The 26,869-nt window shown below is 39.6% G+C and overlaps 1 protein-coding gene across 4 annotated transcripts in view; it reads right to left on the minus strand.

Annotated features, from left to right (window-relative positions):
- The window catches only part of TBCE (tubulin folding cofactor E), a 439,454-nt gene that overhangs the window by 315,172 nt on the left and 97,413 nt on the right, over positions 1-26,869 (minus strand). For all 4 annotated transcript variants that reach the window (XM_063443380.1, XM_063443381.1, XM_063443379.1 and 1 more), the window contains one exon: positions 21,560-21,730. In XM_063443380.1, coding sequence (XP_063299450.1) covers positions 21,560-21,730 — 171 coding nt within the window. The remainder of the gene's footprint in view (positions 1-21,559; positions 21,731-26,869) is intronic.

Consider the following 26,869-nt stretch of genomic DNA (forward strand, 5'->3'; position numbering starts at 1 on the left):
ATACGGTAATTATGAATAAAATTTTTGGAACACTTTCCCAATATCTTCTGGGCTATTATATCCTTCTCAATTACTTTAAATTTTCTGTTCTTCAGTTTACGTTTAAGTTGCTTGGTCATCATTTTATCTGCTCTGTTACCTTAATATAATTTTTGTTTTCAATATATTATTTGCTTTAATAATTAGTTCTTCAATTTCTTTCTTAACTATATTAATTTTTGTTATATCATGTGCCTCTGTGATGCCATTACTCTTTTTTTTAGATTTCTTAGAGTTATATAGAGATCTGATCTTAAAGAAAAAATATAGAAAAAAAAAACTCTTAATTAAATATCCTCTTAATACGCATTTATACCTAGCCCATACGTTGGCGAGACTTACTTTTCCTGTTAAGTTTTCCTTAAAGAATTGCTTAGTGGTTAATAGGATTTCCCTAGATTTAAAAAAAATTCCATTCATACGCCATGTTTGTTCTCCTCTATTGTATATACCTTTAATTTCAAGAAACCCTGAGTCATGATCTGACCATACCACATTTTTAATTTCAATTTTTCTACAATCTTGATATTGATACAGCTTTTGTTAATATCATGTCAATTCTTGAGAAAGATTGGTGTCTATTTGAGAAAAAAGTATATTCCTTATCCATTGGTCTGATAGTTCTCCATATATCATATAGTTCATATCGACCCAGTGTGTCCTGAAATGCTTTTGCAACGCTGACCTGACTATTACTCTTCCAAGTGTTGCTTGGGTTATGTTTATCCATATTATAATCTGCAACGCAATTGAAATCACCACAACATATAAAGGCTCCTTGCACAAGTGCATACATTTTTTGTAAGATTTTATTCAAAAAATATACTTGCGGGGGGCGGAGCCTGACTGCCAAGGGAACCAGACGTGCTCGGCAAGAGCTCCTGCATCTGGTCCCTATAAATCGAGATTTACACTCAGGTCACTCACCTAGCAGACCGTTTTCGGCACCTATCTTACCGAGGGAGTCACGGTACACCAGAGGATACTCGCCGTGAGCTGATCCGACCCCGGTACGTCCTGATAGCAGTCAGCGGCCTACGAAAGCCTGAGCTCTGGAGAGACGGCCGCTCTCCAGGCTCCTTCGTTGCCTGAATGGCCCGGGTAACCGAAGCTATGCTCCTTCCCCCCCCCTCTGGACCGGCGGGGGTTATCCCGGTATCCACTGGCTGGTGCCCCTGTCAACCCTGCACAGCTCCCACCTCCCGACGCATGATCGTGGCTGATCCACCTAAGATGGCGGCCGGGCCCCTGCATCACCATCAGGGCCTACTGCAGCACATGGAGACACGGGAAGGTGCTGCAGAATATGTGCTAGAGCGACTGGATGCCACCTTTGCGAACTTCTGGGCCAAATTGGAGGCATTATTTGCAGCAACACCAAATCATTCTCCAGAGGGAGATCAACCCAACGAGCTATCCTACAAACCTGCAGAAAGCCAGGCAGTTCCAGGGGGATATTCTACTACAAGAAGCGGCAAGCATAAACCCCCCCCCCCCCCGCACAACTAACAAACGGAGAAAGCGCAAGAAACCACAGTGGCGAACAAAACTCCGCCGACCAGGCCAGCTGCATGGACACTACTACTCACCTCGACCACGGAGCTCCAGACGCCCGCAACAGGGGCAAAGACCCCCAGAGGCGATCTCCTTAAGCTGCCTGCCATACAAAAATGCCAACCCATGGAGGTCACGATCCTCACTGGCTCAACGCCGCACATGGAAAGTGCAGGAAGGGGGAGCAGCTAAGGCTGCGCCTGGCAGCTTATTGGACTCACACAACTGGCACCACCGATCCAGCCGCGAGGCCCGAGAGGCCAACACGCATACCAAGTGCAGAGCTGGCGTCGGTTGACTCAGGGCTACACAGCGGACTATAGCCACAATTCCGCCCGAGCACTGGAGAAAGCCAGGCACTATAATATGAACATCCAGATTGCCTTGTTACCATGGGTTGACCAGGTGTCTCCTTTTTGTATCCGTCTGTTCTCTTCTTCCTCCTCTTTCCAATATCCTTCTGTTCCTATATCAGGAGCACTGTATGCTCCATATCTAAAGCCTGTACACAGCGAGAGCACCATTGCTATAGATATTATCACTCAGCCTGCATTTAACGTGTTTTATTAATCCTAATGTTTCAGCTTCGAAACAACAAACATGTGAGTTATTATAACCAGTAGTTTAAAGTTGCAGTCAGTTTCTAGTACTAGCCTGTCATACTCACCTGAATTTTTACACATGCATAATCTACGATGTCAACTGATCAGCGAATATGCAGAATAAGCCTGAATATTGTTTTAAGTATAGACTTTAAAGTCGATTACATAAGCAGAATATAATAGAACTCATGTGGTCAGACGTTATTGTACAGCATGTTGTGTTTTCTTAATTTTCTTACTCTTAATGCTACAGCTTAGAACCAACAGACGTGCGACTTATTATAACCTGTAGTTTAAAGTTGCAGGCAGTTCCTCGTACTAGCCTGTAGTACTCACTTGAATTTCTACATATGCATAATCTATGATGTCACCAGATCAGCAAACGTGCAGACTAAGCCTAATTATAGATTTAAGCGTACACTTTGAAGTCACTGACTTAAGGCAGAATATGATAGAATTCATGTGGTCAGACGTTATTGTATAGCCTGTTTAGACTGTATCTAATATGCCAAAATAGTGCAAAGTCCTGTTATATCCTAAGCTTACTAAAATTAACACTAAAAATGTGCAAGAACTAATATATACCTCACTGTACTTAATGTTTGAAAAAGCATGTGGATTGCCTTTGGGGTACCGCATGTACGTTCTGTTACGTTTATATGCACTACAAAAATAAAGAATTAAAAAAAATATATATATATATACTTGCTTTGTATTTGGGGCATAGATATTTAATATAGAATATATTCTGTTGTCAATCTTGCAAATGACAAAAGAGAATTACCCATCTCATCACTGTTTATACATAATCTCTAAACTTCTATTATTTGAGGAAAGTATGGCTACCCACATTTTTTCTCCTTACATTGTATTTTGTATTATTGAGTCGGTGTGTATCATTGCCCTTCATCTGAGTTTCTTGAATACAACAGATGTCCACATGCTCCCTATATAGATATTCATTAAACATAGCTAGTTTTTGAGGGGAATTTGATCCCTGCACATTCAGTGTCATTATCTTAACCAACCCCTCCATCCAACAAACCCCTTTCTATTTTCCATGGCTCCACTCATTACTTTGGCTCTCAGTGACAATATAAATGTTAAACATATACACAGACACATTAGGTCCTTAAATAGGACCACAAAAATATGACACAAATCACATATGGGATGTAGGGGGCACATGCCAAACATAAATATCCCCATTAGCAATGAGGTTCTGAGATGGGGGCGTCACAACATTTCTATATTTATAATACTGGAGCCTGAATGACTGAGGCAGAATAAAAATCCTCTTAGTTTATTATATATCTTACTACAGCATTCCCATGTTTCTTATAAAAAAAGAAAGATTATATTTATCCCTATCATTCGTGTTTATCAGCATTTATAGAAATTCGAGTTAGAAGTTAAGATTAGAAATCCAAAGTTAGAATAATTAGAATTAGAGTATATTATTCAACAGGGCTTTGGCAGGAAAAGGAGACCATAAGATTAATCAAAGAATATTATTCAAAAGTGTCTATAACCGGAGAAGGGGACTAAAAAAAAAAAAAATATATATATATATTATATCTCACTGTAATATTCATTATTTCTTTTTCTCTTCCCCTTTCTCCAAAAAAACAAAAATGTAGTATCTTAAATAATGTGTTCTTTAAAGTATAAAGATTATCTCTTATTACTACTCATCTACAAATATTCATTAAAGGGACACTATAGTCACCAGAACAACTACAGCTTATTGCATTTGTTCTAGTGAGTAGAATCATTACCTTCAGGCTTTTTGCTGTAAACACTGTCTTTTCAGAGAAAATGCAGTGTTTACATTACAGCCTAGTAATAACTTCACTGGCCACTCCTCAGATGGCTGTTAGAGATCCTTCCTGGGTCATGGCTGCCTAAAATGCATCCAAACACTCAGTATCTCCTCCCTCAGTAGCTCAGTGCATGGAGACACTGAACTTTCCTCATAGAGAATCATTGATTCAATTCATCTATATGCTGATTGGCCAAGGCTGTGTTTGAATTGTATAGAGATAAAAGCTGCGCCACACAAATCAATAAAATAAATAATAAAAATAAAAAATAAAATAAAAATATATAATCCAAATGAGAGAAGTCCACATAAAAATAAGTCTTAGCTGGATGTATCTTCTTTGAGATACATTTCTATAGTGGTGTATTCCTCGTAGTCGTTATTTAGTAGAGCTATAACCAGCTCTAGCGTAAAAGGCGTACAGCGGTACAAATACCCGCTTATGGGATACACTGCAATTGTTCTTTTTTCTTTTTTCTTCAGAAGTAGGTGCCACTCAAAAAGAATATAAAAAAAAGAGACCAATAGTGTTCTCTATATAAAAACAGGGTGAGAATAAAATATATAAATGAAATGGTACTCACAAAGGCGGAGCAGGCTGACTGCTCCTTGGTAACAGCGTAGGTGGAATAATCCCCACCAAGGATTTCTTGGAGTCCAGTAGTGTAAAATGCCACGTGATGAAATGTATATCAGGATTCTTGGCACAAGCAAAATAGTGACCAAAGAAAACTTTTATTTATAAAATATCCATAAACGCGTTTTGCCTAATAATGGCTTTATCAATATAGAATAAAACATATAACCTGGCATGGTGACTTTAAATAGGGATACAGATGTTGGTAAATGGCGCCTAAAACAGAGGTTAGCCAATCAGATTGTGAGAAATTCGATTAAAATAAAACAGTTATGAATATGATTAAAATACATATATTTTAAGAGATTATACTTGTAAGTACTGGTAGCACTTTAAATAAAATGTAAAACTTTAAAAACGAAAGTTTTTTAACACTAAATTTAATTGTTCTTTGCGGTCACGTGACCGGTTGACCGCAATGGATTGTGGGAATTGTAGTAGCAATCTGTGCGTGCGTGCGCACATCTGTGTGCGCACATCTATGCGCGCGCGCGCACATCTATGCGTGAGCGCAAGTGCACATCTATGCGTGCGCGAGCGCTAACGAACGTGCGCGCATGCGCATTGGTGACCGGCTAAGGAAATAGATACAAACGCCGTCCGCCAATAGGGAGAGGGTGGGTGGGTATTATGCAAATAGAATATCGGCATGCACGGTAATTGCGGCCGATAGAGGGTAAACTAAAATGGATGAGCTATGATAAATAGCAATAAATGGACATAATATTAAATGGACATAATATTAAAAAGACATAGCATTAAAAAATATAAAACCAGAGATAGGACAAAGGAATGGATACCTAAGAGCAAACAAAATAAAATAAAGGCACATAACTTCAGATACAATAAATAAATACACAAAATAATAAAATAAGGGCACATACCATCAAATACAATTAAATGAAATTATGCAGATCAAAGTCTGAATTTAAACCTTGGGGTATCAGGGTCTTTAACTCATATACCCACTTCATTTCTGTGCGTCCCAGGATATTTTTTATATCTCCTCCTCTCCAAGGGACAGAGCATTTCTTAATACCCATACATTTTAACATTTTTGGATCCTTATTATGAATAAGAAAGTGTTTAGACACTGAGTGATTAAGATATCCATTTTTGATGTTTCTACAGTGTTCACTAATTCTTATCTTAAGGCACCTTGTGGTCATTCCAACGTATTGGAGACCACAAGGGCATTCTAGCAGATAAATTACATTTCTTGTCATACAATTCATAAAATCATTAATTTTATAAACCTTATTTGTTATTTTGGAGGTAAATTCAGTTATTTTAGATGGTAATGACGGATCAGTGGTTTTACAAACTATGCATAGAAAAGAGAAGAACTGTGAGTCTGTTAGTGGACCAAAAAAGGAACAGCCCAGGGTGGGTGAGGCTAAAACAATGTAATTATAAATTCTTGATACAATATACATGGAAGCCACAAAAGACAGGAGAATAAACGTGCAAGAGAACTAGGCCTGACCCCAGAGGATTACCAACATGTACAAACCATGGTATCCCTCCTTGACGAACAGAATGACATATCACCCCTCACTAAATGTAAACCTCCTTCGTGGTATACTCCCAACTTCAAAGAGGTATCTAGTGTAGACCTCTTTGTACAGATGACTACCAAAGCTTTGGACTCTCTTCCTCCCCCCACCCAAAACATTGACAACTTAACTAAAGCGGAGCGTGAAGCACTGAGGGATCTGAGTAGGAACAAGGATCTAGTTATAAAACCTTCTGACAAAGGAGGAAACATAGTACTTATGAAAAAGGACAAGTACATTGACATGTGCATGAGACACTTAAAAGATAATAGTCAGTATCAAGTACTTTCTCAGGATCCCACAGCAAACTTTTTGACTCAACTCAAGACCTTACTAACCCAAGCCTTGGGTGATCAACTAATTACCAAGGAAGAGTTTCAATTTATGTTACCAACTAACCATCCTACAATCCCAACTTTTTATTGCCTCCCTAAGGTCCACAAATCCTTAAACAATCCACCGGGGAGACCTATTGTGTCGGGAAACAATTCCTTAACGGAGAAAAACAGTAAATTCTTAGAACAACTTTTACATCCGTTTGTCATAAGTCTTGAGTCATACGTACAGGACACGAAACACACTTTGCTGGCATTGGAGAACCTAGTGGTTCCCCCGTACTCACTCCTTGCCAGTTTGGACGTGGTCTCATTGTATAATAATATCCCCCATGACAAGGGACTATATGCGACCTTCTTTTTGCACAGATCCCCCAAGTACAACTCCGAACAAATCCAACTCATTTTAACACTTCTTGAGTTTGTACTAACACATAACTATTTTGTCTTCTCAAAGTCTTCTTTGAGATACATTTCTATAGTGGTGTATTCCTCGTAGTCGTTATTTAGTAGAGCTATAACCAGCTCTAGCGTAAAAGGCGTACAGCGGTACAAATACCCGCTTATGGGATACACTGCAATTGTTCTTTTTTCTTTTTTCTTCAGAAGTAGGTGCCACTCAAAAAGAATATAAAAAAAAGAGACCAATAGTGTTCTCTATATAAAAACAGGGTGAGAATAAAATATATAAATGAAATGGTACTCACAAAGGCGGAGCAGGCTGACTGCTCCTTGGTAACAGCGTAGGTGGAATAATCCCCACCAAGGATTTCTTGGAGTCCAGTAGTGTAAAATGCCACGTGATGAAATGTATATCAGGATTCTTGGCACAAGCAAAATAGTGACCAAAGAAAACTTTTATTTATAAAATATCCATAAACGCGTTTTGCCTAATAATGGCTTTATCAATATAGAATAAAACATATAACCTGGCATGGTGACTTTAAATAGGGATACAGATGTTGGTAAATGGCGCCTAAAACAGAGGTTAGCCAATCAGATTGTGAGAAATTCGATTAAAATAAAACAGTTATGAATATGATTAAAATACATATATTTTAAGAGATTATACTTGTAAGTACTGGTAGCACTTTAAATAAAATGTAAAACTTTAAAAACGAAAGTTTTTTAACACTAAATTTAATTGTTCTTTGCGGTCACGTGACCGGTTGACCGCAATGGATTGTGGGAATTGTAGTAGCAATCTGTGCGTGCGTGCGCACATCTGTGTGCGCACATCTATGCGCGCGCGCGCACATCTATGCGTGAGCGCAAGTGCACATCTATGCGTGCGCGAGCGCTAACGAACGTGCGCGCATGCGCATTGGTGACCGGCTAAGGAAATAGATACAAACGCCGTCCGCCAATAGGGAGAGGGTGGGTGGGTATTATGCAAATAGAATATCGGCATGCACGGTAATTGCGGCCGATAGAGGGTAAACTAAAATGGATGAGCTATGATAAATAGCAATAAATGGACATAATATTAAATGGACATAATATTAAAAAGACATAGCATTAAAAAATATAAAACCAGAGATAGGACAAAGGAATGGATACCTAAGAGCAAACAAAATAAAATAAAGGCACATAACTTCAGATACAATAAATAAATACACAAAATAATAAAATAAGGGCACATACCATCAAATACAATTAAATGAAATTATGCAGATCAAAGTCTGAATTTAAACCTTGGGGTATCAGGGTCTTTAACTCATATACCCACTTCATTTCTGTGCGTCCCAGGATATTTTTTATATCTCCTCCTCTCCAAGGGACAGAGCATTTCTTAATACCCATACATTTTAACATTTTTGGATCCTTATTATGAATAAGAAAGTGTTTAGACACTGAGTGATTAAGATATCCATTTTTGATGTTTCTACAGTGTTCACTAATTCTTATCTTAAGGCACCTTGTGGTCATTCCAACGTATTGGAGACCACAAGGGCATTCTAGCAGATAAATTACATTTCTTGTCATACAATTCATAAAATCATTAATTTTATAAACCTTATTTGTTATTTTGGAGGTAAATTCAGTTATTTTAGATGGTAATGACGGATCAGTGGTTTTACAAACTATGCATAGAAAAGAGAAGAACTGTGAGTCTGTTAGTGGACCAAAAAAGGAACAGCCCAGGGTGGGTGAGGCTAAAACAATGTAATTATAAATTCTTGATACAATATACATGGAAGCCACAAAAGACAGGAGAATAAACGTGCAAGAGAACTAGGCCTGACCCCAGAGGATTACCAACATGTACAAACCATGGTATCCCTCCTTGACGAACAGAATGACATATCACCCCTCACTAAATGTAAACCTCCTTCGTGGTATACTCCCAACTTCAAAGAGGTATCTAGTGTAGACCTCTTTGTACAGATGACTACCAAAGCTTTGGACTCTCTTCCTCCCCCCACCCAAAACATTGACAACTTAACTAAAGCGGAGCGTGAAGCACTGAGGGATCTGAGTAGGAACAAGGATCTAGTTATAAAACCTTCTGACAAAGGAGGAAACATAGTACTTATGAAAAAGGACAAGTACATTGACATGTGCATGAGACACTTAAAAGATAATAGTCAGTATCAAGTACTTTCTCAGGATCCCACAGCAAACTTTTTGACTCAACTCAAGACCTTACTAACCCAAGCCTTGGGTGATCAACTAATTACCAAGGAAGAGTTTCAATTTATGTTACCAACTAACCATCCTACAATCCCAACTTTTTATTGCCTCCCTAAGGTCCACAAATCCTTAAACAATCCACCGGGGAGACCTATTGTGTCGGGAAACAATTCCTTAACGGAGAAAAACAGTAAATTCTTAGAACAACTTTTACATCCGTTTGTCATAAGTCTTGAGTCATACGTACAGGACACGAAACACACTTTGCTGGCATTGGAGAACCTAGTGGTTCCCCCGTACTCACTCCTTGCCAGTTTGGACGTGGTCTCATTGTATAATAATATCCCCCATGACAAGGGACTATATGCGACCTTCTTTTTGCACAGATCCCCCAAGTACAACTCCGAACAAATCCAACTCATTTTAACACTTCTTGAGTTTGTACTAACACATAACTATTTTGTGTTCGATGGACTATACTACTTACAACTTCGCGGTACAGCTATGGGCACAGCTTGTGCCCCTAGCTACGCGAACTTATATCTGGGGTGGTGGGAAGAAGGTCAATACGTACATAAATGGATGCGATACATTGACGACATCCTAATTTTCTGGACTGGCTCCTGTCCTCAATTCACGGATATGGTACAGGCTCTGAACAACAACCATATTGGACTACAGTTGACACATGTCATCCATGAAACACAGCTCAAATTCCTGGATCTCAGAATTCTACTGAACATGGATGGCACAGTAGACATCGAACTATACAGGAAAAGCACTGCATCGAACAGCCTCCTCCACTGGCACAGTTTCCATCCTTACCGCCTGAAAGCAGGAATTCCTTATGGACAATACCTTAGAGCTAGGAGGAATTGCTCTAATGATACCTCATTTCAGGCTGAAGCCGATAAACTAAAGATACGCTTCAAGAACAGAGGATATCCGAATAAGATCTTAAAAAAAGCTTTTCAGAGAGCTCTTTCCCAGGACAGAAGCTCTAGTCTTCACTCTACTAAAATTACTTCATCCAATCAATTAATCAGATGCATAGGGACCTATGATAAACAATGGCAACCTGTAAAAGAGATTTTCACCCAGCACTGGCCAATCTTGCAGTATGACACTGACCTCAAACCAGAGGCAGTCGCTTATCCGAATATCACGGCACGCAGGTCTAAGAACCTGAGCGACTTTTTGGTACATAGCCATCTGGAGAGGAAAACCCTGTCTAAAAACTGGCTCACCGCACCGGATGGAATTTATAAATGTGGACATTGCAAGGCGTGTCCATTCATTAACCAGTCCAAAATGGTAAAATGCTCTAACACACTAAAAGAATTTAAGATTAATCAGTTCACTAACTGCAGTACCACACGTGTAATATATGTCATTACTTGCACGTGTGGCATACAGTACATCGGTAAGACCTATCAAGAACTTAGGAGGCGCATTCTACAACATGTGAACTCAGTAAAAAACACTAATTTAAGCACCCCAGTGGCAACTCATGTAAGAAACTTCCATGATGGGAATCCTAATTCTCTATCCTTCCAGGTCTTGGAGAAGATAAATCTAAACTCTAGGAAAGGAAATTTTAATCTCATACTTCTTCAGAAAGAGTCCAGGTGGATCTATGAATTTAAAACTCTTGCCCCTGGGGGCCTAAATGAAGAATTCAACTTTACCCCTTTTATTCATTCACATTAGGGGTCTGGAAATAATAATTCTTCACATAGAATTAATGCACCCATGGCAGGATTTAGATCTACTGCTCCTTTCTCTCAACCCAGTGAGAACCTTTCATGTTTTTTTGCAACGTTAGGTCATTATATCCGAGTCCTAACAGTTCGTAGCTATTTTCTTACCACCCATACTCTACAGTATACTCTTGGACCGGAATTTGGTTTTAATAATGTGCATCACTTTGAATTGGTCTCTGGCTCTACGCTACAAATTCTCCTTATTTTCGCAAGAATTTCTCACATCAATCATTTTCTCTCACGCAGTTAGGGCCCTTAATCACGTCATTTCCCGGGCACCCTCTCAGTACTTATTTTAACACACTGATTTTCTCTCTGAACCATTCGATACTCCGAAGATCTGTATACTGTACTCTGCATTTATATTCTTTTTACATCCCTCTTACTACCGAAACCCCATTCGGTCTAGATTACAGAGGTAATTACAAGAGGCACTTTATGGTTTAGTACTGAGTGTAGTCGTCAGCACAAAAGAAAATTCTGATCACTCAATGGTTTCAAGTCTGCATGAACTTTATTGCTGTACAGGGTAATTACTGGACTGTCCATTGAAACTAATTATCCTTCCTTCCAGCACACACTCGATATTGGCATCTCTATTAATCCTCTTTAAGGACTGCTTTATTCATAGCACTAATCATCTCACATCTCTAATGCCATCACTAACTATATTTTCTGATCGGATATTTCTATGCTGACGCTCCAGTTCATCTCTGTAATTTTACCCGACAGGGTTAATGATCGTCGGCACTTAACAGGTCATCGCTAGGGACCAAAAACCTCCCCTTACACCCTCTGGTTCCTTTGCTGTACTCAAGAATTCATTTTCAAGGGTATCCTATTGGCCATCGGCAATCTTAAGCCAATATGATAGGCCCATTGAAGTCAGCGTTTTTTTTGAACCCTCCAATCAGCTTCAACATCTACTTTTAAATAGCTGATACTCACCACACATCGGTTCCCCTCTGATGAGGTGTGGCGAAACGCGCGCATCAGGGGACTCGGTAGATTCAGTGTAACAGCATACAGCGCGGTCTAGAGACCACTTATACCGCGCTCCCACAAGAATCCCGAGCATGCATTCTGTTGGGACCTGAGCAATTTCATTTCCCCTTTTTCCAGGGGTTTAGTGTGGGAACTGTGGCTTCCATGTATATTGTATCAAGAATTTCTAATTACATTGTTTTAGCCTCACCCACCCTGGGCTGTTCCTTTTTTGGTCCACTAACAGACTCTCTGATTTTGATCAGATTTCCTGTTTGGGCACTAGTCACATTTGTATCATCTAGAGTTAACAGTGCCATACTTTAAGCTGTTAATCACTATGCCTATATTGCTATACAGTTATTTATACTGTGTCTTAACTTGCAACTTTGCTCTGTTGCAAGAGACATTCCAGAGGCACCCTGAAAACTTTTGAACAGGTCCTCTGTATTTGTGTTTTATTAGATTTCCCGTTGGGGCACTAGTTACATTTTGTTAGCAGTGCCATACTTTAAGCTGTTAACACTATGCCTAGATTGCTATACAGTTATTTATACTGTGTCTAAACTTGCAACTTTGCTCTGTTGCAAGAGACATTCCAGAGGCACCCTGAAAACTTTTGAACAGGTCCTCTGTATTGGTGTTTTATTAGATTTCCAGTTGGGGCACTAGTTACATTTTTCCACAGTTAACAGGGGCACACTTGAAGCGGTTAACACTGTGCCTCAATCGCTACACAGTCATTTATACTGTATTTAAACTTGCAATTTTGCTCTGTTGCAAGAGACATTCCAGAGGTACCCTGAAAACTTCTGAACAGGTCCTCTGTATGGGTGTTTTGTCAGCTTTCCCATTTGGGCACTAGTTACATCTGTATCATCTATAGTTAACAGTGCCATACTTTAACCCAGTAACACTGTGCCTCAATTGCTACACAGTTATTTAAACTGTATCCAAACTTGCAACTTTGTTTTGTTGCAAGAGACACTCCAGAGGCATCCTGAAAAATTTCAAACAGGTCCTCTGCATGGGTGTTTTTACTTTTCTCATTTTTCCTCTCCTTTTTCTAGTAATTATGGTTTAATACTTTGTTGGTCCTTCCACCTGACATGTCATACTAGGTGGACATGATCTGTGTTGGAGTATATCTTATACTCTATCTATTTCTGTGATATATTAGTCACTTTTATCCTTGGATTATTAAAAGTTAAATTGTATTATTTTTTCCTATAGGGCACTCACAGTTCTTCTCTTTTCTCTGTTACTACTCTGGTAGTTTATTGTGGGTTACCCCCACTTATTTGAGTGTTTCCCTAAGCTTCCATTTTCTTTCCCTTTTTTTCTACAAACTATGCATGCTTTACATTTACAGAAACCTTTGATTTTAGGAAATAAAGATAAAGATGATTTAGTTTTAGTTTCTCTTGTAAAGTTGTTAGTCAAAATAGTTTTAAAATTAGGAGCTCCTCTAAATATTATATTGGGATGTTCTGGTAAAATTTTATTGAGGGTATCGTCTTGTTTTAAAATGTGCCAATGTTTTTTTACAATTTTTTTATATTGCCACTTTTATTATTAAAATCAAAAATAATAGGAAGGGACATAGGTTCATCTTTGTATTTAATTTTATATGTTAAAAGTTAATCTGTCTTTCTGTTGAATATTATTAATTGTGTCTGTTAAGATTGATTCTGGATAATTTTTTTCAATAAACTTATTTTTTTTTTAAATCTGCTTGTTCCTTAAAATCCTTCAGTTCTGAGCAATTCCTGCGTAGTCTTAAGATTTGGCTTTTGTGAGCACTATCTAACCATGGTTGGTAGTGATAGCTGGATTTCTCAATTGCGGTGTGTGGCGAAACCGACCTCGCCACGTGTCCTTGGAGGGGGCTGATTGCCCGCCTCTTGCCTTTGGACTATGGACCAGACTTTATGGGAATGTGATACCCCAGATAGCCATACCATGGAGCCTATTCATATAATGAAAGACTATGGGAAAGACTTTAGCTCCATGGCAATTGTACTGTGTGAGTAGGATCTGTGCACTATTCGGTAGTTTTGTGCGTGCAGATCCCAGCTATCTGGGGATAGGTGAAATGTCTGTGTGTTATGTGTAAATGTGACTTTATGTATTTTAAAGTGTTTTATGTCATTTTGCAACCATGTGGTTAATGGAGTCTGCTTTTAGTCCTGGGTAATTGGATTACTTCTCCAATTAACTCCAGGGCAGAAGGGAGGAAACCAGGGTGCATTGTGGGGATGTTTTTCTGCCAGCCAGAAAGGAACAAAAGATACTTTTAGTAACTTTTGAACCCCTGGTCGGATTCATGCAATTTTTTAATATGTTGTTCCCCTGAATGGATTGATTGTGGATATGTATTTTTTATGTGAATGTGATGTATGGTTTTAAAGTTATGAAAGTTGTGTAAAAGTATATTTTACACTGTATACATAATGGGATTATGTGTCACCCTAAGGGGAGGGGAGGTGTGGGAGGTAACATCTATGTCATTGGTTCTTTTATGCCTCCCCATGGGTGTGGCCTGTATGTGTGAGTTGGAAATAAAAGCCAGGCTGGATGAGCCAGTCCAGAGTTCCTGTTTTACCCTCAAAGTGATGTGTCGTCTCATTATTGGGGGGAGGATTTATTGTATGCTGTTCCAGTTGACTGCTAGGAGTACAAGCCTATTCGTATGGTTCCTATTCAATGGTCTACAGCATTCATACGCTTGGGAGAATTTAAAGGTTTCTCGGATTCGGTGATTATGGTGTCTGCCAGAGTGCTTGGAGTCCTCAGGAAGCACTAGGAGCATCCATTAACGGAGGTACCAAGTCGGGGTGCCAGGCGATCCGTTACACGGTGTTTACACAAACCTTTTTAAAAAATTTTTTTGTGTTTATTTGTCCATTATTAATAAAAATATTGAGGTCCAGGAAATTAATTTGTTCTTTGCTGTGTTCATAAGTTAAAACAATGCCTCTATTATTGATATTAAGATAATTAATAAAAAGAAATAAGACAGTCTTCTGGGCCTTCCCAGATAAAAAAGAGGTCATCGATATATCTAAAATAGGAGACTAGGTTTGCCCTCCATGCATGGTCTCCAAATATGGCGTTAGATTCCCAATGTGCCATGAATAAATTTGCATAGCTGGGGGCAAACCTAGTCCACATAGCTGTACCCCTTTTTTGGAGATAAAAAGAGTTAAGAAACCAAAAATAATTGTTCTTTAAAATAATAATACCTTCAAGGATAAAATCTGAGTATCCGCTATCTTTTTTTCTGTTATTAAAATCTCTTTATTTTTATTTGGACTTCTCTCATTTGGATTATATATTTTTTTATTTTTATTATTTCTTTTATTGATTTGTGTGGCGCAGCTTTTATCTCTATTTTATTCATTTGTCTCTTAAGGGTTTTGAGGGATTCCCTTTTAAAGTTGCTGCCTTGTTTTGTTTTAAGCGCTAACCCTTCCTACTCCTTTTATGTGTTTGAATTGTGCTGGCTCTGCCCCTGATTTGCCTCTTTGTCAGTCTAAGTTAATCCTATGAGGATGCACTGTGATTGGATCAGGCTACCACTTTTGATGTCAGCAGACTGTTTGTTTTTCTGAGTTTAACAGCATGCAGAGTTATAGCTTCTGGCTTGAATACAGTAAGATTTTGCTATATTTATGGAGGCATGAGGGGCCCAGGGGTGGTAGATGGTCGTTTTAACACTCTAGGGTCAGGAATACATGTTTGTGTTCCTGACCCTAAAGTAATTCTTTAAGGCTTACCCCTTTTTCTCTTCTTTTTTTCCTGTTCTTTCCTTTTATCTCCAATTTGTGACTTTATGTGGCTTTGTGTGCCATTAAGATAATCACTTCTTTACTTTACCATATATACACCATATGAACAACATGTGTCAAGCTTGAAAGCATATTACTGTGTATTATGTGATTGTGTATATTTGTGTTCATTTTAAATATTTCATACGTCTCACTTTAAGAATTAGTGTAAAACTTATATCCTCCCACAAAAAGAGAAAAAAAAAATGTTGAGACATAAATTCCACTCATAACACTGCTTTCCCCCCCCCACACACACACCTTATTTTTCCTTCTATACTTTAAAGGGACTCTCCAAGCAGAGTATTTTACTCACCTGGTTCCAGCACCGGGAGCCTCATCAAGCCGCGCCCCCTATTTTGTCAAAATGACTAAATAGGCGGGCGCGAGCAGGGAGCAATCAGACGTTTCCATTTGGAAGCGTCATTGCTCCCTTGTCCGCATGCGCAGCTTCGCCGTACATGTGCACATGCAGCCCTCTGACGTCCTGAGCGCACTACTGCGCATGTGCGCGGTCGCGAGCTGAGCTGACTGACAGCTCAGCTCGCGGTCTTTGCCTGCCCCCTCTCCTCTGCTGACAGGCAGGAGAGAGAAGGCGCCCACACAGTGCCTTCTCTCTCCTGCACATGTCAGACGTATTTTAATACGTCTGACATGTACAAGGCCTTTTAAGGGCCCTACATGATAGGAAGTCCTTCTGGTGGCCGTCTGAGTGACGGCCACTGGAGGTATTCCTATCAATGTAAACACTGTATTTTCTCTGAAAATACAGTGTTTGCATTAGATTGCCTGCAGGGAGCTATAGATTTACCTGAACAAATACATTAAGCTGTAGTTGTTCAGGGGACTATAGTGTCCCTTTAAGTGCTATGTGCTTTAACCATTACATTGTAACTTTATAACTCTTTTTACTATATCTCTTCCTTTGCTGCTTCTTGAACACCCATATCTATTTCTATTCACGCCTCGAATCCTTAAATTCTTCCTTCATGTTCTATCCTCCAGATCAGTCGATTTTTTTCCCCCAATTCTTGAATTTTTTTCTTTAATGTAACGCATTCATCTTGGACTTTTTTTAGTACGAACATTATTGCACCAGTCTTTTGCTCATTTATTTTAATTCTTTCACCTAGTACAGAAATATCGTCCTTCATAGATGAGAACAGTTTATTTAATTCCTCATTAAACAAACTAAGTTGCATGGTCATACACTCTTGCAAATATTTCTGGGTTACTAAGCAAGGTTCAGGCTGTACAAGATCTATCTGGGAGATTGGTTTAGTAGAGCTATCCGATATATCCAGGTCACTCACCACTGCTCTAACTGAAATATTGTTATATCTGTTCTTTATATTCCCTGGGGGGAGAAAATTGTAAAAGTATTTTTCTCATTTTTAGAATCTGCTTCTTTCTTTTTTAATCTACCAACAGAATTTTAGTTGCCATATTGTTATGTGCACACAGCAGTTTGCAGCTTGTATTATCAGAGGGAATTATAAACCAGGATTATATGTTAAAATAACCACTTAGTGAATATGTCCATCTCTTTTTCCTTCTCCACTTCTTTTCTTTTTCTTTCCCTGCACACTATGGCTCCTGAATTGTACCCCTATACGGAACTTTAATCATTCTGTTTGATTTTGATTCAGTATTCAATATCTAATTTAGTGTTATAACTGCCCGGCATTCAATGTTATTTTTCTTCCACCAGAGTCTATCACTGACTTTCATTAATATCACAAGTAAAAGGAGATAGAAAATATTAAAGGGTTTCTGCAATATTGCAACCCTCCTACCTCCATCAACCACACTCTCCACTTGTACTCTCAAACTTCCCTCTTCAGCTCTTCTGGTATCGACTCCATGCTTACCCTGAATTATGTTATTACCCTGCTTGTAACACGCTGGCTCCACTCTCATCAGACTTCTCTCAGCCCAGAAACTGCTCTCCCCACCTTCACGGCTTCCCTGTTATCATGGCCGTTTCGCCTCCTCTCATCTTCCCCGCCATCTTCTCAGCATTCTACCCACAACACTCTGATGGATTGATTCTTAAAATGGAGGTGGTATTTTCCCCAAGTATTCAGGAATATAAGAGTCTGCTTCCTACAGACCTGGTGTCAGAATGTATCCTACCTGTCTAAGAATTATTTTTTTTTTGTCTTTATTCTCGTCCCGAAATTTTGACATCTGAAGTCACTGGAATAATTTTTTTTGAAAAGATGAATCTTGCCAAGATCTTCTGGAAAACATTTATTTTTTCCATATAATTTCTTTTTTATCTTGGGGTAGAACTTTCTTTCCTTCCGCCATGGATTTTAAAAGATCATCCAGAGAAGAGCCAAACAGACATCCTTCCTCGAATAGCCGAACATATTCTGAAGGGACTGACCAAGAACAAAGCCATATTGCACGTCTTCCTACTGTAGCCAACAACATATTTCTTGCTGCTTAACGAAGACTTTTAGTTATAGAGTCACAGAGAAACTCTGGAGCCAACTGTACATTATGGAAAAATTTAACCCAATCTCCTCTGTATCTTTAGATAAGGATTTTTCCAACCACTCTTTCCAAATTCGTTGTACCCTGGTAACAGAGGAACCTGTAATCAAAGCTTTTGTCATTCTTGATTTTATTGTACATAAATTGACAAACAGGCTGACAATGCTATGACAGGACATCAAATAATCTCTGACATAGTAAACACTGACATGGCATGTATGACAAAAGCACATTTTTGAGAAAGTAAAACAAAATAAAAGAAACATGCAAGGTAATCAAACTAGACTAACAGGTCTAAATGCTAGGCTACTCCGAGATAAACTGGCTGTTAGTGAGTAGGCATGGAGAGTATAGAGTAGAATAATGGGTAAGAAAAAACACCATGCATATTTGTCATGAGTATGTGAAAGGGCATCTAGCCCCAAAGCAGTACTATAAGTATTGAATAACATGAGTATTAGTAATACCTCCGGAACCACACATATTAGAATGACAGTATACCGCATCTAGTATATATCATAACAAGTAATATAGGCTGAAACTAGTTGTTGGACTTTGAGATCGAAAGGTCAGTTCAGCTGAAAACCAGGGTTGGCAGAGCTACTCCTCCAGGGAAGACATCACACCGAGACGAGGTGCCCCTCCAGCCCTAGGCTTGTGTGTGAGCCAGCATCATTGTACCACAGGTTTGGGTACTCTTGGTGTCCAAGTCGATACCATTCTGAGGGAGGATGGAAGGGTTAGAGGACTGTCACCGCTGTTCACAGTTTATATTCCGCCTTTGTGGTAGATGCAGTGAGGTGAAGCCTTGCATGGCTCTCCACCTAGGTAGGTGAGAATGAAGTTGTTCCCGCTTCTTGATAGTTTTGCCCCGAGGGGGCTTCCTCATCATTGGGCACATGCTTCTCCGGTCTCTCTGCAGCTGCCGAAGTCTGTGAGCAGAGTTGCGTGCTTATGGTGTCTGTCAGAATCGTTGGAAGATCTCATCGAGCCACAGTAAGTAGAGTGGTGTGGAGTCCTGGCAGGTCTTCTGTGATGAACTTGTGCCATGTAAGTCAGATAGGAAGGCAGCCGCCATCATGAAAAGTCAGAAAGCGGCTCTGTGTCCGACGAAGCGGTAAGTAAGGGTGTAACAGCTTGCTCCAGTCCAGAGGGGACTGGGTTATCCCCTGCCAGTCCAAAGGGGGAAGGGGTAGGAGTACTGCGGGTCTGAGTCATGAGGTCGGCCGCCTCTCCCAAACTATGCTCCCAGTAGGCTGCAGCAGGCTTATTTGGGCACCCATTGGAGTAAGTCCTCAAACAAAGTATCAATTTGTGCGCCTGGGAGCCCCGGAGTTTAAACAAATTATCGTCCTGAAAAGTAGAAAAATCTTCTGAAGATTTGAGGTCTTCTGATGATGGAGATCTTGTTCTCATTTTCCTTTTTACTCTTAGCAATTCTACGAATTCAAATTGTGGTGAAATTTTTCAAAGTAGCAGATTTAACATCCTGAAATGTCTGTTGTACATTTTGGTGAAACCAATAAAATAAGACATTTCAACTTGTTTTTTCTGCTTCAGCAGTTTCTATGAAGCAAGCATTGCATTGCTTTCATATACATCCATTGGGTAATTGAATATTGCATTTAGAACAAGCAAATGTTTTTTGCTAGAGCTTTATTACCAGTTAGACATCCTGAAAAGCAAAATTAAAAACTAACTAAAAGGACCAGGAATCCCCAGAGGAAACTCGAAGAGAAAGAAAATGTAAAAGTCATTAGAACAAGATAAGCTTAATGTGGTGGTTCTGGTGTTTCTAGCATGCCATTCTGGAGTCAAGAACAAATATTTTCCTAGTTTGTTGCGAAATTGGATGCACTTCAGACACGTTTTTTGGGATCAACAGCAAAAACAAATGTGAAAAAGTTGTTCAGCCTAAAAGTTCAATATGGGGTCCATTCTGTTTTAGTAGCCACTCTGTCACAAACACATGCTAAAGTTAGCATTCATATTTGTTTTTTTCATTTTTCACACACAAACAAATATAAATGCTAACTTTGGCCTGTGTTTGTGACAGAGTGGCTACTAAAACAGAATGGACCCCATATTGAATACCCTTAGTTGTCTACTTTTGCAAATGCTAGGCCATGATGGGGGTAATTCGCATTCCTTGGCTACTATATATTGAAAAAGGCAACATAACCAACTATAGTCGTTCTTGATTTTTTATTTTTTTTAGCATGCCCTTGGGATTGCTGTGTGGTGTAAGAGCATTTCGGCCGGGCTAGATGGAGGCGGTGCATTTGAGAACATCCCCATCATTGCATGTATCTTTCGCCAGTATGGCTGAATCAATGTGCATTCCTACCACAAATGGATCATTGTTCCCAACCCTCGCCTACAGCACCAGCAGAGACCCGAGTGCATGGGATCAATAGTCTGTAAATACCTTGGTGTGCAATATTAACATGTTAACAGATTATTATTATCATATATATTTATATAGATCCAGCAAATTCTGTAGCGTTGTACAATGGGTGGACAAACAGACATGTAAATTGTAACCAGACAAATGGATGCACAGGAACAGAGGGGTTGAGGGCCCTGCTCAATTAACTTACATTCTAGAGGGACTGGGGTATAGTGACACAAAGGGTATAAGTAGGGGTAATGAAGTAGGTTGCTAGAAAAGTATTCACTGAGAACGATTTCCTGTGCCTTGCTAGAGACTGAGCAGTGGTGTGTTAGAGAACATATCTTTTCCCATTCGTTATCACAAAAAGTTTCACTCATGAAGGGGTCTTATTTACTCATTAATAATGGTGATTCTGTGGGGGCCAGCGTTTGGAAAAATGAATACAAACTGGAGACTCCATGCAACAGGGGGCCTGCCTTCATGGAGATTGACTCAAAGGGAGGTAGATCTCAAAGTCTGGCAGGGTCGATCCAATATCCCCCCTCCCCCCCCCAAACATTCCTCCAAGGACCGATCTGTTTTGAAGCACTACTCCCTCTTCTAATAATGTACATCTTACCTTCGACTAGAATAGAGAGACTCTGGATTGTATTGTTTGAGCTGCCTTCTACATTCAACTAAAAGCACTAAAAATGTACTTTTATATTTTTCCCTACTCAATAAGCCTAATCTAGGACCATATTTGGACACTTTTTGACCACTCCCTCCAGGATGGCTGTGTACATAAAAGAAATAGTTTCTCTTCCAACTCTCTCCATCGATGACATCATTTTATGAATGTTAATTCCTAGAAACCTAGTTATTGGGGGGAAAAAAAGCACTATACAGAAACAGGGAAAAACTTGCCTTTGTTCTTCATGGATAGAATCAAATCCAACCAGTTCCACTGTCTTTTTTCCAATCACCAGCTCTACAGTTTCCTCAGTTTTTAAACCATAACGTTTTCTTAGAGCAGACAAAAAGTCCATGCCAAAATTTACCTTCTTTGCTCGAACAAATGAACCTCCAAAAGGATGACTAAAAGAAAAAGAAATTGAGGTTGGTCTAAATATTTAACACAAACAAAATGTTAAGGGCACACCCAGTGGAGGCTCATCCATAGGGGCACTCGGGGCAGTGCTCCACCAGTTTGTATAGTGGGAAGAAAAAATTAGTTGCAGTAGTTTAGAAACACAAAAATATTTTTTTCTGTATGGGAGGGTGGTAAGCCAAAAGAATAGAATAAAATGAGTGCCTCTTTAATTCTGAAATAGGTTTCAGCTTTGTAAGGCCTGCCCACCCCAACTCCCTCTCATTTGTAGACGTTTGGAGAAGCTTACTGTGAGTATCTAGGCATGTGAAAAAAAAATGGGGCAGATTTGAAATCTGCCCTGTTTCAGCAAGTTTTGCACATACCTAATCTCCTTAAATAAGGAATTTTTAATTCGATCTGACTTGCCATTTGGTCAGGGAGTTATATTATTGGCCTCTCTATCTACAGGTCATTATCAGCTCATAGCACCAGGGGTTACATTGCCCACAGAAGAGAGAAGCATGAAGTCATCTTGGAAGTAACAAAGAGCACAGCAGTAGCAGCTCTTGCCCGTCCGCCAAATATAAGTTCATAATATATTTTTTATCTCTACCCCAATAGCCCTAGTGACTACTTGAGGGATGATTAAGTAAGGTAATTTACTCAAATATAATAATTAATATTTATAAAGCCAGGCACTGTGACGCTGAGGACGAATCTGATGCTGGTTTCAATCTGTTATTATGGTTACTATGTTAACCATGTCAGCTACAGCTTGGCTCTATATTACCTCTTCAGATTAATTATATTGCCAGCTGAAAATATAATTATGAGTCTATCAGTGTACTGCTGCTTTATCCGTGTACACAATGTGTGCTTAGAACTAATGGACCAGGTACACGTTTTATAACAGCAGCAATATTTAATAGGAAGCTAAATCATTTTAGAGACATGTTCTGTGTGGGAATCTCTGTATTTCAGCTCTGTGTAATCAATCGCAGTGATCCTGGCTGTGTGGGACAGTTATGTTAACTCCTAATTGTGCCCGGCTTCGTGTGTTATTTCTCTGGATTTTACGAAGCTGTACATGTTGTATGGCTATCGCTGTAGTCTACCCAGCTCCATGCATTTTCGAAATATATTTCGGTTGTGCCCAGCTTGTTTTATTGCATGAGTATATCAGTACTGTATAGGGAGGGGTAAAATTGTGGGGCAGAAGTCTGCCACCTCACCATCTTAATCACTTAGTAACCAGACCGCTTTTCAGTGTTCTTACCGTTTGGGACCAGGGCTGTTTTTACATTTCTGCAGTGTTTGCGTTTAGCTGTAATTTTCATCTTACTTATTTACTGTACCCACACATATTTTATACCGTTTATGGTTAAATGGTCTTTCTAAATATATCATTATTTTAAATCGTATCATATAATTTACTATACATTTATTTTTATAAAATATGAAAAAAAAATAAAAAAAACACACTTTTTCAAACTTTGACCCCCAAAATCTGTTACGCATCTACAACCGCCAAAAAACATCCGTGCTTAATAGTTTCTAAATTTTGTCCTGAGTTTAGAAATACCCAATATTAACATGTTCATAGTTTTTTGGGTTTTTTTTGCATGCTATAGGGCTAATAGCACTTTGCTATTTTCAAACCATGTATTTTCCTAAATAAACCAAAGTTACATTGTAACTATCAGGAATCCCTGAATAACCATTCACATGTATATTTTTTTTGAAAAGAAGAACCTACGGTATTACACCTGGGGTATTTTGACTCTTTTCATGCAACCATTTTACCACCAATGTATGCCAAATGTAAAAAAATTTTTACAAAAATTGGTGATTTTTTTTGACACACATAGCAATTTAAGAATACATGTACTTAAAACTTTAATGGTTACTGTCAAAGAACAATGTGTGTTCAGCAACATCTACCAAGTACAACAGTGCCCTTAATGTGTTTTATAGGTTTTTGCAAACTTACATGGATCAAAGGTAGGGCTTTCCCCTTTTCCAAGTTTGCACATTGAAATTTGCCAGATTGTTTTGCTGGGCCTATGTTGCCTTTGAGATCATATGGCAGCCCAGTAATGAAAATTAACCCCATCATGGCATACTATTTGTAAAAGTAGATAACCCAGGGTATTCAAAATGGGGTATGTCCAGTCTTTTGTAGTAGCCACTTAGCCACAAACGCTGTCCAAAGTAAGCTCAATGGCAAGTTTTTGTTGCAATTTTTTTTGCAAAAAACGCACTTTTACTGTTGATATCATCGTCGTGATAAGTTTTACGGTTTTAAAAACGCTCATATTTGTGTTCAGCTAAGTCTCCTGAGTATAACAATATCCCCCATGTACAGATTTTATGGTGTTTTGTAAAGTTACATGGTCAATATAGGGTTTGCCCAATTCAGTTTGCCAGAATGGTTTGCTGGGTCTGTGTTGCCTTTTGAGACCATATGGTAGCCCAGGAATGTGAACTAGCCCCATCATGGCATACCATTGTCAAATGTAGACAACCCAGGGTATTCAAAATGTGGTATGCCCACTCTATTGTAGTAGCCACTTAGTCACACATAATGGCCAAAGTTAGTGTTTCTTTTTTTTAATCTATTTATATTATATATATAAAAAGTGGTTCTGGTCAGTGTGGAGGTCAGATAGGATACAGACTAGAGGAAACGCCCAATAGGGCCCCTCGACCCCCATCCCCACAAGTTCTGCACACATACCCACTCCGTAACTCATTGTAACCATTTCCATTAACTAGAAACAGCTTAACTCTGCAAACTGTTTATTGCACAAAGAACAATTACTGCTACAACCATATTATGCTGTTTTTACACAACAAAAAGGTTAGAGAATCCAAGAATATGGAGCCTATCACTCTTTTAGTTCTAATGCTAAAACTTAACCTAAACTTATGTTGTATGTTATGTAACTGTTGAAAAACCTGACAGAACAGGCTCGCACAAAATAAATCTAATGTTCCATCACCATATAACAATTCTCTCTCTATCCTTCTGTATAAATATGTACTGCTGGAATGTTAGAACCTTGGCTTTTGCATAAGCCCATGAGCCACTCCTGCGCAACGTTTACGTACCTGTAATTTCTGTCATTTGAAAATAAAGAATTACAAAAAAAAAGTGGTTCTGGTCAGCCCCAGGACCTGACACGATCCACAACTACAGGATAAATAAGTTAACAGTGCTGCATGAACGCCTAGCAGCACAAATGAACCAGCTACTAGCAACAGGCTCCCACCCTGACTAGCTAACACAAAGCAGAACAATACTGGTCATGAAGGACCCTCACAAGGGAACAGCACCATCCAACTACCGACCAATAACCTGCCTCCCACAATATGGAAACTACTGTCAGGCATCATAGCTGCCAAGATCCAATGGCATATGAGTCAATATAAGAGCAATACTCCGAAGGGGATTGGAAAAAACACCAGAGGGTCAAAACACAAACTACTGGAATACAGAAAGAGACAACGATAAGGAAAAGCCAGGGGTCAGGAATGCCAGAAAACAGGGAAGTCAAAAACAATGCCAAAGTCAAAACCAGAATTACCAGAATCAATAACGCGCTCTCGGACAAACACAAGGGAAACCACGACAGGGCACTGAGCAGGATGAGAACTGGGCCTAAATACCCCTTCTCTCGATCTGATAGGGTGTAATTGGCCTTTGACCCCAAAGGGAGTTACCAGGTTTCCATTTGTATAATTGCTGCTCAGCACAAACCCTGCTGTGTTTTTGATTGCTGCTTGGCACAACTTTTCCTGTCAGGACAGTAATGTTGTTCAGCAAAACTTTTCTTGTCTGAACAGTAAATTCCATTAATCACATTTTTATAAGCGAATTAATACGTGACAGATATACAGCAAGGACATTGGAATGTCGTTCGTACTAGAGAAGTGCGGGCGGATGACAGCAAAAAGAGGCAAGATGATCAGGACAGAAGGAGTTGGAGTTCCAGAAGGCCAAATTGAAGATGTAGAGAACTACAAGTACCTGGGGGTACCACAAATGCATGGCAACCCTGAGGAAGAGGCAAGGATGATAGCAAACCCAAGTACATCTAAAGAGTCAGACAGGTCCCCAAGTCCCAGCTCAATGGCAAGAACAAGATCCAAGCCATCTACACATATGCCCTACTGGTCATCAGGTACCCAGCTGGAATAATAACCTGACCAAGAGAAGAACTGGTCACCATGGATGTCAAGACCAGGAAACTACTCACTATGAATGGAGGATTCCACCTGAAATCCAACACCCAGAGACTGTACACCTGCCGGAAGGAAGGAGGTCGGGACCTGATGAGTGTCAAGGTCACAGTGCTGGATGAAACACAGAGCATCCACAAGTACATCACGAAGATGGCTCCCAAAGATGAACTGCTAAGAGAATGCCTGAGACTTCCACAGATCGAGGATGCAGAAAAAGAGGAGGTTCCTTGGGGTGTACCACCGGCAGATAGTGGATGTGGCTCACGTGACAAAATCCTACCAGTGGTTGGAAAAGGCAGGACTGAAAGACAGCACTGAGGCACTAATCCTATCAGCACGGGAGCAGACACTTCGCACCAGATCAATAGAAGCTGGAGTCTACCGCACCAGGCAAGACCCAAGGTGCAGACTGTGCAAAGAGGCCTCTGAGACTGGCCAGCACCTAGTAGCCGGATGCAAGATGATAGCAGGAACAGCATACACGGAGAGACACAACCAAGTTGCTGGGATTGTGTACCGAAACATCTGCACAGAATATGGATTGGACCTGCCTAAATCCAGATGGGAGATACCACAAAGGGTAGTTGAGAATGACAAGACAGTGAGCAGGATGAGAACTGGGCCTAAATACCCCTCCTCTGGATATGATAGGGTGTAATCGGCCTTTTGTCCCAGTTGCTTCAACCGATTCTGAGATCGCTGTCCAAAAGAGTGCAGTTCTAGGAACAGCTAAGATACTGCGCAGAACCCTCAAACTCCCAGGCCTCTGGTAGAGGACCCGAGAGTGAGGAATAAACATACCACCCAGGAGAGGTAAAAAAAAAAAAAAATTATATATATATACACACACACACACACACACACACACATTTCCTATATATTGAGAATATATTATAATT

The sequence above is a fragment of the Pelobates fuscus genome, chromosome 2, assembly GCF_036172605.1.
Source record: "Pelobates fuscus isolate aPelFus1 chromosome 2, aPelFus1.pri, whole genome shotgun sequence".
Taxonomy (NCBI): Eukaryota; Metazoa; Chordata; class Amphibia; order Anura; family Pelobatidae; genus Pelobates; species Pelobates fuscus.